Source organism: Saimiri boliviensis, chromosome 21 (assembly GCF_048565385.1).
Source record: "Saimiri boliviensis isolate mSaiBol1 chromosome 21, mSaiBol1.pri, whole genome shotgun sequence".
Lineage (NCBI taxonomy): Eukaryota > Metazoa > Chordata > Mammalia > Primates > Cebidae > Saimiri > Saimiri boliviensis.
Genome location: NC_133469.1, coordinates 31432148 through 31448246, shown reverse-complemented (window position 1 = coordinate 31448246; position 16099 = coordinate 31432148). Strand labels below are relative to the sequence as shown.

The 16099-nt window shown below is 49.3% G+C and overlaps 2 protein-coding genes across 4 annotated transcripts in view; one reads left to right on the top strand and one right to left on the bottom strand.

Moving 5' to 3' along the window:
- Positions 1-1731: 1731 nt before the first annotated feature.
- On the top strand, positions 1732-3977 carry C21H22orf31 (chromosome 21 C22orf31 homolog). The gene is made up of 2 exons (XM_039462505.2): positions 1732-2148; positions 3537-3977. Exons 1-2 carry the CDS (start codon positions 1846-1848, stop codon positions 3975-3977), a joined length of 744 nt encoding a protein of 247 aa, XP_039318439.1. The 5' UTR covers positions 1732-1845.
- The window catches only part of ZNRF3 (zinc and ring finger 3), a 247674-nt gene continuing 234095 nt past the window's right edge, over positions 2521-16099 (bottom strand). For 2 of the 3 annotated variants that reach the window (XM_074391306.1, XM_039462490.2), the window contains 4 exons: positions 14977-15144; positions 13383-13485; positions 10920-12662; positions 2521-8628 (listed from right to left, as the gene is read on the bottom strand). In XM_074391306.1, coding sequence (XP_074247407.1) covers positions 8585-8628; positions 10920-12662; positions 13383-13485; positions 14977-15144 — 2058 coding nt within the window. In that variant the 3' untranslated portion in view covers positions 2521-8584. The remainder of the gene's footprint in view (positions 8629-10919; positions 12663-13382; positions 13486-14976; positions 15145-16099) is intronic. The other variant, XM_074391307.1, reaches the window with a different exon arrangement.

Sequence of the window (16099 nt, the reverse complement as noted above, 5' to 3'; positions counted from 1 at the left end):
AGTCTCCAGACATTCGCAAACTCTTCCCTAAGACAAACCCTTTCCAAAGCTCTGCTCTAAAACTGACCTAGCTCTTAGGAGGTGAGGCCAGGGCTCACCACTGAAAGGGCGCCATTGTCCTCCCAAGTGTCTGTGGGTCCAGCTGCCATAGGCCTGGAGGTGGTTCACAGCCTGTGGTGCGGTCTGCCTGCAGGCTTTGATTCACCCCAGGGACAACACTTAAAAACTCAAGCAGGCAACACATGCGATTCCAGGAGCCCCTGCCAGATTCATACTCGGTTTTTCCATCATTTCACTCTCCTCCCCCTCAGGAGGGAGCCTCCCAAGGCATTTTGCAAATAAAAAAAATCAAACCCACCAACAGGATGAGCACCTGATAAGGAGTGAGGTATTGCCCAAGAGTTCCCAGGAAGAGGCGGCTTTGTTCTCGTTTCAAGCCCTTGACACTGCTAACAGCTCTAATTACTGCATTTGCCATGGGATGTCAAATAAAACCACATTCCAGAAACCATGTAGTCTTCCCGGGAGAGACACGCAGGGAAAGATGCCCAGGGCTGCAGGAACGTGTTCTTTCATTTCTGGTCCCTAACCTTGGCAGCTATTCTGAGAATTCAACAGTGCTTTCTTTATGTGCATGAAGGAGGGTACTTTTGCACATGTAGGGATGCATCTCACTACCTGTATCCCCAAATCTGATCTGCACATTTGGCTACATTTCCTGCAAAATATGCTTCTTAAGAACGTGAAGATCAAAATTCACCCAAGCCATTTGGGGAAAATGAGGACTTCAGAAATTTCTGAGACCAGAAGGGAAACCATATAGAACGTCTTTCCACATAATTTAACTATAAAATCTGATGATGTAACACCCACCCACACCCACATCACAAACCAAAGTGACATCACAAATACTAGGGATAATGGCTCAAAGCTGCCTGCATTGAGCCCAAATCTAAACAAACAGCAATTTGCCCATATGTGACTGAGGCAGAGAAAGAGAGGTGATTAGAAGTATTAAAATAAAACAAAACAAACCAAAAAAAGAGAGAGAGAAAAAGGAAAGAGAAAATACATATATCTTCCCCCTACTAAGCTAGCGAAAATAAAATTTAAGGCAACTGAAATATGGTAAGGTGATTTTACTTTTTATAGATGACATTTCTCAGAAAGCCAGGTCTCTCTGAATATGTGATTCTAATCTATCCAAATTGTTCTATTGTTCTTAGCTGGTCCCAGGAAATGGAGGCCAGCATCATTTACCTTTTGATTTCCCCGTGAATGGGCTCTTCTTGGCGCACAGCCGTTGGTTAGAAAGCGTATTCAGGGTTTGGCAGAACTTACCTGCTGTCATGTCTGTGTTGCAGCATGGTGGAGCGTCTAGAGCTCATATGGAAGTCGTGAGTGACTCTGTCTTCATTATCTTTCCAGCAGGCAGGAATTGTCTTCGATTCCTTGCCAACCCTCCCTGACCCCCGGCTTCCTGCCCCAGCATGTTATGTTCTTTGAGAGCCTGAATATTACTGTAACCTTGTAGAGTTACTATTTCCTCCCTACTTGGTATAAAAGGCTTTGGTGAGAAGGAGAGGACATATAATAAGATTTCTAAGAACTGGGTGGAAGGAATGGCCTATAAAAGATGTTAATATTTTGCCTTCAAAATAGACCTTTTATTCTCTGCTGGAGAACAGTCTTTTAAAAATTCATTTCTCCCTCTTATAACTCTAGCACCCAATCCATGTGAGACGAGACCCCAGCATCCCCATCTATGGACTCCGGCAGTCCATCTTATTAAACACCAGGCTTCAGGACTGCTATGTGGACTCACCGGCTCTCATTAACATCTGGATGGCCAGAACGTGTGCAAAGCAGAATGCCCCAGCACCAGCTACCACTTCTTCTTGGGAAGTTGTAAGGAATCCATTAATTGCCAGTTCCTTCTCCTTGGTTAAGCTTGTACTCAGGCGGCAACTAAAGAATAAGTGCCGCCCAGCACCACGCAAATTTGGAGAAACAAAACTCTCAAAGAGATTAAAACACAAGGACGATTCAGTGATGAAAGCCACCCAGCAGGCCAGGAAAAGAAACTCCATCAGTTCCAAGAGCAAGCGGCCAGCAGGGCATAGGATGCCTGCAGGAGGCATCAGAGAGGTAGATGATGGCCAGTGGTGGGGAAAATGTAACGGGTCGGGGGAGGGAAAAGGTAAAACCAGAGAACACTTAACACTTGACATATACATGGCGTGGGGCTACTGCCTGTAATCTCAGAACTTTGGGAGGCCAAGCAGGGAGGATCATTTAAACTCAGAGAGTTCAAGACCAGCCTAGGCAACACAGGGAGACTGCATCTCTACTAAAAAAAAAAAAAAAAAAATTAGCTGGGCATGATGGCACATGCCTATGATCCCAGCTGTGTGGGAGGCTAAGGAGGGAGGATTACTTGAGCCCAGGAGGTTGAGGCTGCAGTGAGCCATGATTGCACTACTGCCTTCCTGATTGGGCAACAGAGCAAGACCCTGTCTCAAAAAAACAAAACCAGGCAGGGTGTGGTGGCTCACACCTGTAATCTCAGCACTTTGAAAGGCCGAGGCGGGCGGATCACCTGAGGTCAGGAGTTCAAGACCAGCCCAGCCATTATGGTGAAACCCTGCCTTTATTTTAAAAAATAAAAAATAAAATTAAAAAAAAAAAACCCACAAAACCAAACAAACAAAACAAAAAACTATACCAAGTGAAGGAAATCCTAAAGTTGAAGACAGAATGTGGGGCAGAGGTACAGGATGAAAGAGTGGAAGAATGCTTCGGATGTTGCAGTCACGCTATTATTTATACTATGCTTAGTTCTAGAGAAGGATGAGTTGGCTTTCATAAGCACAGACTTGACAGGAAGGGAAAAATAAGGGTGAGAAGGAAGGCTAGGACATGGGTAGTATGTGCTTGTGTGCGCACACACACACACTGGTGGTCAGCATGGAGAACTGGCCTCCGGAGGCCCGATCGGAGTCCAGGTCTGTTAGCCCATGGTGGCCAGTAGAGCTCAGTGTATCCTGGAGCTAGGCCATCGGTGTTCAAATCCCAACTCTGACTATAACTGAGGATGACCTCGGGCCTAATTTCTTTGTGCCTTGATGTTATCGTATTAAATGGGGGATAATGGCCCTTCCCTCATAGAGCTTTGTGAAGATTAAATAAGTTAATACATGTAAAAGGCTTTTGAACAGAGGCTGGCAGAGGGTAAATAATTAGGATCTTGCATAGCATTCAATAGATGACAGCTGTGGTTATTAACCTTCTAGCTGTGTGGCCTTGGGCAAACCAATTCCAATCTCTTTGCCTTTAAAGCTGCCTCCTGCTGACCTCACAGGGTTCTGGAGAACACACGCAGTGGTATGTACATAAAGGAATTCAGTAAACTAGAACATACTAGACAAATGTTGGTTGTTGCTGTAACCAAGACTCTGGGACACAAATCCCAGATAATAATTCTGAGCTCCCCTCTCAAGTTTTAGCTTTCACTTCTCTGCTTTCTTCCTGGCTAGAGTAAAGAAAGTTCAAAGGAGAAAAAACTAAGAGTCTGCCAAGATCTTGAGGACAGATATGCTGAACATGTGGCTGCCACCCAAGCGCTACCCCAGCACAGTGGGACAGCAGCCTGGAAGAGCCGAGTGTTGCTTCCGGAAACCCACAGGAGACACCAGCTGTCGGAGGACATGCTGACCATCCATGGTCTCCCCACAGAGGGTTACCAGGCTCTGTACCATGCTGTGGTAGAGCCAATGCTGTGGAATCCTTCAGGGACCCCCAAGAGGTACAGCCTGGAGCTGGGCAAGGCCATTAAACAAAAGCTCTGGGAGGCTCTGTGCAATCAGGGTGCCATCTCTGAAGGTGCTCAGAAGGACTGTTTCCCTGGCAGGAAGCGGCTGGCTGTCCACGAGGAGCCTGTACTCAAGAAATGGCCCAAATTAAAGAGCAAAAAATAGGAACAGAACTCATGGGATTAGGGTATTCTCTGCTAGAGATCTGAAAAATAAACACAACTTTGCACCTTCCGTGTCATCTCAGAGTGCTTTACAAATTAGCAACACCCTCTCAGGGAAACAAAGAGGTACCAGATTCGCTCAAGACCACAGGTGCCTCTCCACTCATGATTAGGTAATTTTTTTTTTTGAGACGGAGTTTCACTCTTGTTGCCCAGGCTGGAGTGCAATGACGTGATCTCTGCTCACTGCAGCCTGTGCCTCCTGCATTCAAGTGATTCTCCTGCCTCAGCCTCCTGTGTGGCTGGGATTACAGGCATGCACCACCATGCCCGGCTAATTTTGTATTTTTAGTAGAGACGGAGTTCCTTCATATTGGTCAGGCTGGTCTTGAACTCCCAACCTCAGGTGATCCACCTGCCTCGGCCTCCCAAAGTGCTGGGATTATAGGCGTGAGCCACCGTGCCCGGCCATGATTTGCTAATTTTGAGGGGTAGATGCTTGGAGTATTTTTCCTCCAAAGCCTTGAGGGTCTCTCAGTCTTCCAGGTAGGAAAAGGCCTGACAGAGAAAGCAGATGTTTTAAATTCAATGGGCAAGTTAAAGTTAAAAGTACTGCCCCATGCAAACCTCCCCTCGTTGAATCTGCAGACTTTTACCGAACAGAGCAATAACAAGATATAACACATACTTGATAAAATTGTATTTTTTTTTTACAGTCATTTGTACAATTTGTTACAAAACCATAGAAGACTAAAACTTGTTTTAAATCATTTTTGGTCTGCAAATGTGTAAAATCTGTGTGCAATTATCATGTATTTACAGGGTCTTGTGTTAGTCATTTTCAATGATTATTCCGACAATGTCACACTCTCAACATAAGACATGGCTTAAGATAAATATATTAGTAAATAAATATTCTGAGAACATATTTCCATAAATGAAATGTGCTGCTATATATATACAGAATATACATAAGTTGTTTTCTAGCTTTTAAAACTTTTTTTTAAAAATGGTAATGTTGAAAAAAAGAGCCCTTAGACCATTTTATTACAAAATCTTTACAGCAAAGTCTTTACAAAATCTCTTTTAAGTGCTATGGGAGAAATTAAAAAAATTAAAAATAGTGCCTCGTTAGACCAACACCATAGAAAGTTTACATAGAGTAGAAAAAGGCAGTTCTGTTTAAAGAACGATATTCTAGATTAATTATTTAGACCTCATTTTAAAAGCATTAGTCCTGCATGAACTTTGAGTAGAAACTAGCAGCACAGAAGGATGTGAGCAGTGGGACAGATGGGGCTTTATTTTACAAAAGGGCTTGGGTTACGAGGAGGGGGAAGGGGCTGAGAGTTAAAGTCAGCTTACTGGGGCTGTGTCCATAAAGAGGTACCTTGTTGGTAAACACCCAACACTTCCATTCTTAGCTGGTTCTAGAACTCTACATTGAACGTGGCTGTCCTACACTCAGGGATGGGTCACTTGACCATGCCCACCGGTCACACCCCAACTTGGAGGGATTGGGGACAGGGGTTCTCAGTGGAAAATGGGATACTCTCAGTTTCCATGGCTATAAAAGCGCTACACACCACTCAGAGTCCACCAAAAAGGGTGTGTGTCATTGGTGGAGTCTTACAACTTCAAAGAGGACATTTCTTTTGATTTATGTGTGACAAAATAAGATCATTGGTTACTTTTTTCTGGTGATCCCCCTGACTGATAAGCCAACACAAATTTAAAAGACAGTGGTTGGTATTTAAGGTTTTGAAATTGCATTTTTGTTTCTACCACCTGTAAGCTACAAAAATTAAATGGGTTTCTTTTGCCATCTGCAGCTATCACTTGTTCAAGTGAAAACTAGAGGCTGGGTGTCGTGGCTCACGCCTGTAATCCCAGCATTTTGGGAAGCCGAGGTGCGTGGATCACGAGGTTAAGAGATTGAGGCCATCCTGGCCAACATGGTGAAACCCCGTCTCTACTAAAAATACAAAAAAAAAAAAAAAAAAAAAAAAAAATTAGCTGGGTGTGGTGGCGTTTGCCTATAGTCCCAGCTACTTGAGAGGCTGAGGCAGGGGAATTGCTTGAACCTGGGAGGTGGAGGTTGCAGTGAGCCGAGATCAAGCCAACTGCACTCCAGCCTGGCGCCTGGTGACAGAGTGAAACTCTGTCTCAAAAAAAAAAAAAAAAAAAAGGAAGAAAGAAAGAAAGAAAACTAGACACACTTATTTTAATAAGCCCAGTGGAAGCCACATTCTCTACTCATCTATTTATTGCTTAAGGCTATTGAGGAGTGGTTTTCCAGCCAGGGCTAAAGCAAGCCACTTTGGGAGTTCGGTTTCAGATGAGGAAGATAATATGCACTCAAAGGCATTAAAAACAAAACAAACAAAACAAAACACAAAACCCCACAAACAACAACAACAAAAATCTCAATGAGAAGCTGCTTTTTGCAGTTCATATTAAAACCCAGACCCGGCTTCCCTAAAACCATGTAATGCAAGCTGTTGTCCTTAGCAGCTGCTACTCCTGGCCCAAGAAATAAAGGCATCCCAGATCACATGTCACCAGCTTAGGCGCTTCTCACACCCTCGGCAACAGGTGTGTGGGCCGCAGTCTGAGAAGCAGCCCCCCAAGGGACTGTACCCCAGAGGCCAAAGGACAGATCTCACCCGTGAGTCCCTCAATGGCAAATGGTTTGATCATTTTATATTGGAATTTCTGTCAAATCCTAACTAAAGTAAATTTCCTCATCATACGCTGAGGTTTTTAAGAAAAATATATTCTGATAGAGCGAGATTCTCGTTCAAAACATTCTGAGCTGACTTCCTGTGAAACTGACTGGAGAAGCACCAGTACCGTCACCTGACAAGCCAGGTGGTCCCTGTCCTACCCACAGGGGGCCAGGTCCCAAGTTTCCTATTCTGCAAGTGAGCTTGCAAACCCAATGAGCCAATTCTTTCAGATGGCAACACATCTGATGAATGAATGAACAAATACAAGTGACCAGAAGAGTTAGTGAACACAAGGGCTAATATCATTAATTTCCTATAAAAAATTAGTTTTTAAAGAACAAGGAATACATTGGACAAAAAAGGATGACAATCCCTGATCTGAAATAGCTTTAAATAGATTCTCTCTCCCTTTTAACAATGAAACACCTTAAAACCGCAGCGGTTTGGGTTTTTAAACTCTCCCCTTCCCCTTAATAAAAAAGGCTGGAAAAATATACAAAAACCTACCCTTTGGATGTAAACTACCCGATAGTTTCTCTCTGTCTCATGGAGAATCAATATATAACAGTGCATTAGGTAGATAGGATAGTAGACATCTGCAGGCGAGATGAGCAATTTCAGCCATGAGGCAGAAGACTGAATAACCCTGAAGCAGTGCTTCCGTGGGGAAATGGGATAGGAAAGGTATCATTCAAATGGAGCTCAGTGCAGACCTCCTGGGTCTGGGCACGTGCCCCCAGAAAGGCAGCCCAGGGAAGCAGCAGCCGAGGGGTGTGGCTGCCCCACAGAGACCCATGCGCACTGCACTGCACATTGGTGTGCTGCTGGGTCAGTGGAGAGCACTCTCCCCCAGCCCCATCAGACACCAAGGCCACAAAAGTACATTCCTTCTGGGTGTCTGCCCCCACACACCCCATCAGGCCATTTCTGTAGCCAGTGGCAGGGAGCCCAAAATATTTTTGCAAAGGACTCCAAAGTCAGGACAACCAAGGGGGACAGCCTCCTCTTCCCTGCCCTGAGCGTCAGAGTTCAGATCGAGGGTCCCAAGAACATGCCCTTACTATGGGATGTGAACTCTGTTGTTTCACTTGGGACCATGACTCGAGATTGAGGACACTGGGCAGAATCCTCCCCATCACTTTCGTAGCAGCGGCTCAGCCAGGCTCTGCAGGGCTGCGGCTCTTGTACATCCTATTGCTAGCTGCTTCCATCACCTACCTAAGGGCGTGGGCTGGAGAGGCATGGCGTCGGGGACCTAACATCGTGTACACTGGGATTGCCACGAGAAAGAGGCAGCTTTGCACTGCTCCTCAGAGCCTGTACCCATATCAACTAGCTTTACTTCAAGTTTCTGGTTCATTTTCTAAGGCAGGTGAAGCCCTGAGCTTTTCAAAGGCCTGAGCTCCCTCCAGGGAGACAACAGTATCTACACATGATGTGGTTCATTTAATGCAGCAGTGATTTTTTTTTCCTTTTTCAGCAAAAGTTGGCGGTTAGGGTTCTTTAAAATACATATTTAAATAACTTTTTACATTTACATACAATATCTTAAGAAACAAAAAACAAAAAACAAAACAAAACAAAAAACCAGAACTCAATCCCACACCTCGGAAACCCCAAGCACACACACTTTACAAAACAGAACATGTTATCAAAAGAGGCAAAGGACTCGGAGAATTTTGTCTGTTGATTTGTTAATGGGGTAGGGGGTGGTTTTGCCACAGGGGGCTCACATTTTGGGTTGAGAAGGAGGGCTCTCTTTATTACCACTTTCGTGTGTTTGTCAAAGCTAAAAAAATTTTTGTTTTTGTTTTTTGAAGGAAGTCAGTTTGGAGTCTCCATACAGTTCCCAATTTCCAGGTAAGAGTTCCTTCTGAACTCAGGCTCCTGTGCTGCTGCTGTCTGCTGAGCGAGATCTCGGTCCTGGGAAAGAGAGAGAACAATCATCAGGGGAGGGAGCTGGCACCACACATGGGACCAGACAAGGGACTCAGGTGGCCCTATCCGCAGTGTGTGGCAGGCCTGTGTATGCTCAAGGGCTGAAGCAGGCTCCTCTTCCCAGAGGGGCTCCGTCTGTGCTGAGCACAGGTGCCTTCTGGAGAGCCAGCCTCTCTCTTTTGGATGTAGAGCGCTTTCTAGAAGCCCTTAGGTTGCACGAAAATCCAATATATTAGTGATGTTAACTGGGTGCCCAGTATGTGTCAGGCCCTGGGAAAAGCAGGAGGATCCCCTCACAGAGCTTACAGACCTTGAGACAAAGTAATTTAGCAATAGGATGACAGGAAATGAACAGAGGGTATGCAGGTGATCTCAGAGGGAGCTGGAGTGTTGCTTAAGCTAAGATCTGGAGAAGAAAACTAGTGGAGAGGTCTGGGGGCTGGAATGAGCTTGGCACATGGGGAGAATGGGACAAAGGTCACAGAGGGTGAAAGCAGCAAGCAAGGAGAGTGAACCAGGAGCTCATCAGATGGGTTGGCAGGGGCTGGATCAAACAGAACTGGGTGAGATGCTAACATTTATTATTATTTATTTTTATTTTTATTTTTTTGAGACAGAGTGTCACTCTTGTTACCCAGGCTGGAGTGCAATGGTGCGATCTCGGCTCACCGCAACCTCCGCCTCCTGGGTTCAAGCAATATTCCTGCCTCAGCCTCCTGAGTAGCTGGGACTACAGGCACGCGCCACCATGCCCAGCTAATTTTTTGTATTTTTAGTAGAAATGGGGTTTCACCATGTTGACCAGGATGGTCTCAATCTCTTGACCTCGTGATCCACCCGCCTCGGCCTCCCAAAGTGCTGGGATTACAGGCTTGAGCCACCGCGCCCGGCCATTTATTATTATTTTTAAGACAGGGTCTTGCTGTGTTGCCTAGGTTGGAGTGCAGTGGTGAGATCATAACTACGGCCTCAATCTCTTGGACTCAGCCTCCTAAGTAGCTGGGACCAAAGGCACGTGTCACAATGCCTTTTTTTTTTGTTGTTGTTGTTTTTTGTTTGTTTGTTTGTTTAAGATAGGTTCGTTCTACATTCCCCAAGCTGGTCTCCAACTTCTGGCCTCAAGTGATCCTCCTGCCTTGGCCTTCCAAAGCACTAGGCCAGGAGTTAACATTTTCAAGATTTTAAAGGTAATGGCAAGTCACTGAAGGGTTTTCTAGCACAAGACATCAACTTATGTTTTACCAAAGGCCACTCTGGCTCCAAGTGGAATAGAAGGCAAGACCAGTGACGGCAGACCAGTCAGAGGCTACACTGCCTCTGTCCTGAAGAGAAGAAAATGGGGCTGGACTGAGGGGACAGCAATGGGGGTGCAGAGTTGATACATTTGGGATGTACTTTGCAGGCAGATCTTGTTGCAGTGCTACTCAGAGGTGCTAGACTACATAGTTTATTACTGAGGCAGCATGTTTCAAAATCTTGTAGCAATCTGATGTCTGCTGAATCTAACAATAAAAAATTTGGACTTGTATCTTGCATGTCTTTTGCGAAGTTTAATTTTCTGGGAATTCATTTTCATGGATTGAGGCAAAAACAAGCAACTGGGGTCCTTCCCAGACAGGTTGAGAAGCCCAGGAAGCTGGAGTGCAAGGGGCAGGATGGGCACAGAGACAGGGCCTAGTTTTTTTTTAAGATGGAGTCTCATTCTTTTGCCCAAGCTGGAGCGCAGTGGTGCAATCTCGGCTCACCGCAACCTCCACCTCCCAGGTTCAAGTGATTCTGCTGCCTCAGGTGATTTCACTGCCCAGGCTGGGACTACAGCCGCCTGCCGCATCTGGCTAATTTTTGTATTTTTTTGTAGAGAAGGAGTTTTGCCATGTTGGCCGGGCTGGTCTTCAACCCCTGGCCTCAAGTGGTCCACTGCCTCAGCCTCCCAAAATGTTAGGATTACAGGCGCAAGCCACTATGCCCGACTGGTGCTAGGTTTTTGGTGTGAGCATATGGGTGGGGAGCAGGGCAGAGGAAGGAATGAGAACACTGCTGTGGACGTGACCAGCTGGAAGCATCTTGGGGGAGACATCCCGAGATCATGCAAGCAGACGGCTCAATGGGTCTGAACTCCGAGGGAGGGCCAGGCTGAGAAGTAACCCTTGGAAGTCTTCAGCCTCAGATGGTGTTTAAAGCCAAAGGCACAAAGGAAGTCATTCAGAAAATGCCTAAGAGAGACGACCATGATGGAAACTCCTGCTCTGGCCTACTGCCATTTCCTGCTCTCTCACCTGCAGCCTCAGTAGCCGTGGTGCTGGGCTCCTGAGTGTCCTGGAGGGCACTGGGGAGGCTGGCCCTGGCAGCACCCGCCTCCTCTGGAGGGCAGCCAGGCCGCAGCAGGGCCCTAGCCTGGCAGCACAGAGCCCGCTCCTCTTCCCGAGTTGCTCCCAGGCCCCTATGGGGCCGTGGGGCGTCTGGGCCCCGTGTCCCACCCCAGGAGCCGAGGCTGTGGGTCCCTTGGCAGTCCGAGGGCAGGCCCAGGTCACAGTCCACATCCTCCGGAATGATGGGGATGCGCTGGCTCAGGTCCCGGGCCCCCGCGTGGCAGCCGGGTGGGGGCTCCTCGGTGAGCGTGTACTGCACACTCACCGAGTAGTCCTCAGTGTAGCAGCCGCTGCCCCCTCCGCCGCGACGGGCCACCTGCTTCTCTTCATAGAAGCAGCAGGGCAGGCCCTCATATTTCACCCCATCTGTCCTGGGCAAATGGTCGGGATGAAGGCCGTACAGGCCCTGGGAGCTTCCTGGCTGGGGCTCCCCACCCGTGGGGCCAGAGCCCTCTAAGAGGTGGGGCCCCAGGAACAAGGTGCTGCTGCCAGCTGCTCCGGCGTTAGGCCCGGGTGGGGAGGGCTGGGGTTCGCAGCAGCAGGCACACGATGGCCCCTCGTGGCCCCCCTTCCAGGTCCTCCTGATGTCCGGGGCGGCCCCAGGAGAAGCCTCGAGCCCCACTTCTGAGGTAGAGCTATTGGGCCCCCTGTGCTCCAGCGAGGAGTTGCTGCTGTAGTTCATCTCCAGGCTGCAGGTGGACACCTGATCCCCCGAGGGAGAGGCAGGGCCTGGCCAAGGCTCGCCCCGCCCAGCACCATGACTGTGCACTGTCGGGAGCTCCTCGGGTGGCAGGGAGCCCTCAAAGCACAGTGCAGGTCCCCGGCCTGAGCCCCCTGCCTCACTGGCGCGACAGGGGCTCCGGCTGCGGTAGATGAAGGGATCATAGTCGCTGCTGAGGGAGCTGCGGAAGGTGGAGCAGCTCCCGTACACGCCCTGGTTGCTGACCTCAGTGCAGTCTACCACAGAGTCACTGGAGGAACAGTGGCACTGACCGGAGCTGCTGCTGCTGCTGCTGTCGCTGCCCGGGCAGTCGGCCAGGTAGCCACTGCACACCGAGCGGTGGCCGTGATAGCAGCTGAAGCTGGACGTGCTACCGCTCTCCAGGTGGGAGGGCGGGGCCACGTGCACTACGGTCGGGAACAGCAGGCTGCCGCTGCCACTCGGAGGAAAGGCACGTGCCGGGCCCCGGGGTGCAAGGCTAGGCGGGGGCTGCCCCTCTTGCTCCGGGTAGCTGAGGCCCTGGAAGTAGTAGTGCTGGTACATGGTCTCGTACTGGGAGAAGCAAGCTGCCTTGGAGAAGCTGCGGCCGCTCAACTTAGGCCTGCGGAAGGGGTGGGCTGGGGAGTAGGCCCGGTGCTCCAGGCCGCAGCGGTGAGCGGCTAGGCTGTGGTCCAGGTGGAGGGGTGGGTAGCTGCGGACGTAGGCGGGGGTCTGCGGGGAAAAGAGGCTCTGCTCCCCGTGCCGGTCGACGGTCAGCAAGGTAACGGGGTTCCCGTGGGAGTCCATGCTTGTCCTCGTAGGGTAGGCTGGGATGGCGTTGGTCCTGTGCACGCGGCCGGGGTAATGCACCGGCAGGGTCACCCTCGGCTGCCGACCACGTGAGAGGTTGCTGGTCTCCACACACACCGCGCCTGGGTTTCCCTTTTGTTCTAGGGACAGGTGGAGGAAACAGAGTAGGCAGGGCTGAGCATACTGGTGTCAACGGCTAGAGGGATTCTGAAAATGGGCAAAGGTTGCAGCAGGGTTGGTCACCTGCCAAGGTGCCCATTCTCACAACCCTGCCCCCAAACTCAGCTGCAGCAGCCGGGGTTGACCTGCCTCTCTGTGTGAAATGGCCCATTTCCTGTAAGGGCCCGATTCTCACCTCCCCACTGCTCTGCCTGACAGGGCACCACAGGAGTCCGCAGAGAAGAATCGGATTCCAAGATGCCAGTGTTCCTCCATCCCCATTTAATGACACAGTGTAGCAGGAGCAACAGCACAAGCCGGCCACTGCACACTCATCGTCTCTGTGGTCCTAGGAACACCCTCGTGGTACGAGGCATGGGCAAACACCATTACTGTCATTGCCACTAAAGAGATTAGGGGCCTAAGGGAGAGGCCAGATGTCTTGCCCAAGGTCAGGAAGCTGCTTAACATGAAGCCCAAACTTGAACTCAGGGCAATTCTTAATGCCAGGGTCTCCTAAGGGTTGTGCAGCCAACCTCCAAAACTCAAGGCTGCGAGGCCTCCAAGTCCAGAGGGCAGAGCTGTGGTGGCTCTGCTCACTTCCAAGTCTGCAGTGGATGTCACACTCTAGCTAGGCACTTCGTAGGGACTGTGTCCTCTCACTTGACTCTTCAGCAGTGGCTGAGGCAGGTGACAGTTACCTATGATGTTGTGCCGACAGTGGGGGCAGGTGTGGTGCTGCAGCAGCCAGGGGTCCACGCACTTCCTATGAAACCGGTGAGTACAGGGGATAACCCGCAGCTCCTGGGCAGGAAGAGAGGAGACACAGGTCTGCCTTCAGCCTCACAGGTGTGTCCTCCTGCAGGGCTCTGCACACCATGCCAGTGCCCTTCCCAACTCTCCTCCCCACCTCCAGCTAGGGGTCAGCTCAATTCCCTAGAGGCAGGGCCCACCCATGTGTTCTAGGGAGAAGGAAACTGCCAGCAGCCAGCCCCAGCCACAGTCATCAGTGTTAAGAGTGGGAATATGCAGAGGCAGGCGTCTTCTCTGTAGTTGGAGGAGGGCATGCACACCCTCATGCCTCCACACAGGGAAGACCAAGGCCTTGTGCTAGTGAGGATGGGAGCCCTGGGGGTATGGAGAGAGGGCTGCGTATACCCCAAGATACGCTCCCTCTCTGAGGTGCTGGCTGACCCTGGGTACCCCAAATGGGCATGAGTAAAAAGGAAGATGCCTGGGACTCATGACTGCCAGATGGGACAGCAAAGGGACAAAGCTCTGCTGTCCCTTCCTTTACTGGACCCTGAACCTCGTCATGGCAGCACATGGTTTATAAGAAAAGCAGACTATCTAGAGATGGGGTTACTGGGACAGAACCACCTCCAGAGTTCCCTAAGCCTAAGCATCTTCCAAATTTGCTCGTGTTACTTTGTCTTTCCATTTTCTGACCCGTCCAACACAGTAATATTCCAGCTCACACCTAACACTGTGCCTGACAAAATGACAAAAGGTCTACCTGGATCTTCTCATAGAACCTTCATGATCACCTGGAATGCTGGTCAGTGTTGGGCCCATGTCACAAGAAAATGAAGTCACTTGCCCAGGATCACAAAGCTAGAATCCACCCAGACCAGGATAAGAACTCAGAGTCCATGCAAAAATTGATTATTCTATTCTGCAAAAACTCCATTTCCATCCAACAGTCTATGCAGCAATGGAACATTTTCAGCAAAGGGGCATCAAAGGTCTGAAATTCTCAAGTGGTCTGCTCCCTGACCCCCAAATATGTGTATGTATGCATCTGTCTAGGGAGAGGGAGAGGGAGCAAATGCAGCAAAATGTTAATCATGGGTGATTCTAGGCCGGTGACATGTATCATCTATGGTACTAGTCTTTTCTGAAGGTCTGAAATTTTCTTTGAGAGACAAGGTCTCACTCTGCTGTCCATGCCAGCACGCAGTGGCGTAATCACAGCTCACTGCAGCCTTGAATTCCTAGCCTCAAGTGATCCTTTCCCCTCAGCCTCCCAAGTAGCTAGGACTATAGGCACAGTACTAGACCTAAAATTCTCAAAAAGCTACAAGAAAAAAAAGCGAGGGATATCAAATCCTTTGTCTCTTTGTAAGTAAAAACACCCAGTCAAGTATCAAGGCAAGTCTCAGAATTTTCTGAAGAGTGACTCTAAAAGTTGATATGTATGACAGGACATGGGGCCCAGTCCTTTCTAGGGCTTGGGCACCTCTGCTGACCTGCCTAAGTTTTCCCCACCCAGGACAGGCCTGCCTCTACCATTACCTCTCCATCAATGTACTTCTCCAGGCAGATGGCACAGTCAGACGTGGAGCTGCTGCTGAGTGTGTCCAGGGCCCCACAGCTCCCCTCCCGGCGCCCCTTGCTCTTAGAGTTGAACTTTCTGGTTTCCATCTTCTCCAGAGCCTGCACGGCCAGCCTATTCATGGAATTCTGCACAGTAGAATGTGGTCTGTGTGAGGGTCCGGTATGTATGACAGTGGCACTCACCCCAGGGACGTGATACTCAATTCACTGGGTCAGGCAGACACTTCTCACTTCTCTATCATGCCAGAACAGACTTCTGAGAAGTCGCTCAAAGCTCAGGCTGCCACAGCACACATTCTCCAGACCTGTGGAGCCTCCACATCAACCTAGGCTTCTCCCAAGTGGCAAGACTAGCAGGAGTCTCTCTGATTTGAAGGCAAGGTTCTCCACCAATTACTTTTTATTTTATTTATTTATTTATTTTTGAGACAGAGTTTCGCTCTTGTTACCCAGGCTGGAGTGCAATGGCACGATCTCGGCTCACCGCAACCTCCGCCTCCTGGGTTCAGGCAATTCTCCTGCCTCAGCCTCCTGAGTAGCTGGGATTACAGGCACACACCACCATGCCCAGCTAATTTTTTGTATTTTTAGTAGAGATGAGGTTTCACCATGTTGACCAGGATGGTCTTGATCTCCTGACCTCGTGATCCATCCGCCTTGGCCTCCCAAAGTGCTGGGATTACAGGCATGAGCCATTGTGCCTGGCTCCACCAACCTGCTGCCTCCTAACTCTGCCAGACCCTGATTTATCAACCTGTTCTACACCAAGGGTTCCTACTCTTTCTGATGAAGGAAGTGGTGACAGTAAATAGACAATGTATAAGTGCTTAGCACCTGGCAAACAGGCTGTGCTAACAAGCCATCATCATGTTGGGAGTGGTCGCTCAACACTCATGAGAACTTTGGTGATTCTCCTCTCTACAGATGGCCTGCTAGGATCCACCATCTCTCCCCTGAGACATGACTCTGCCATACATTTGGGAGTCCAGATCTCTGCTTATCCTCTCACCACCCTCCACCCCCGAGTCTCTCCGTCCTACAGGCACAAAGTGATGTGGTGGCCGCAGTGCTATAGCAGCTA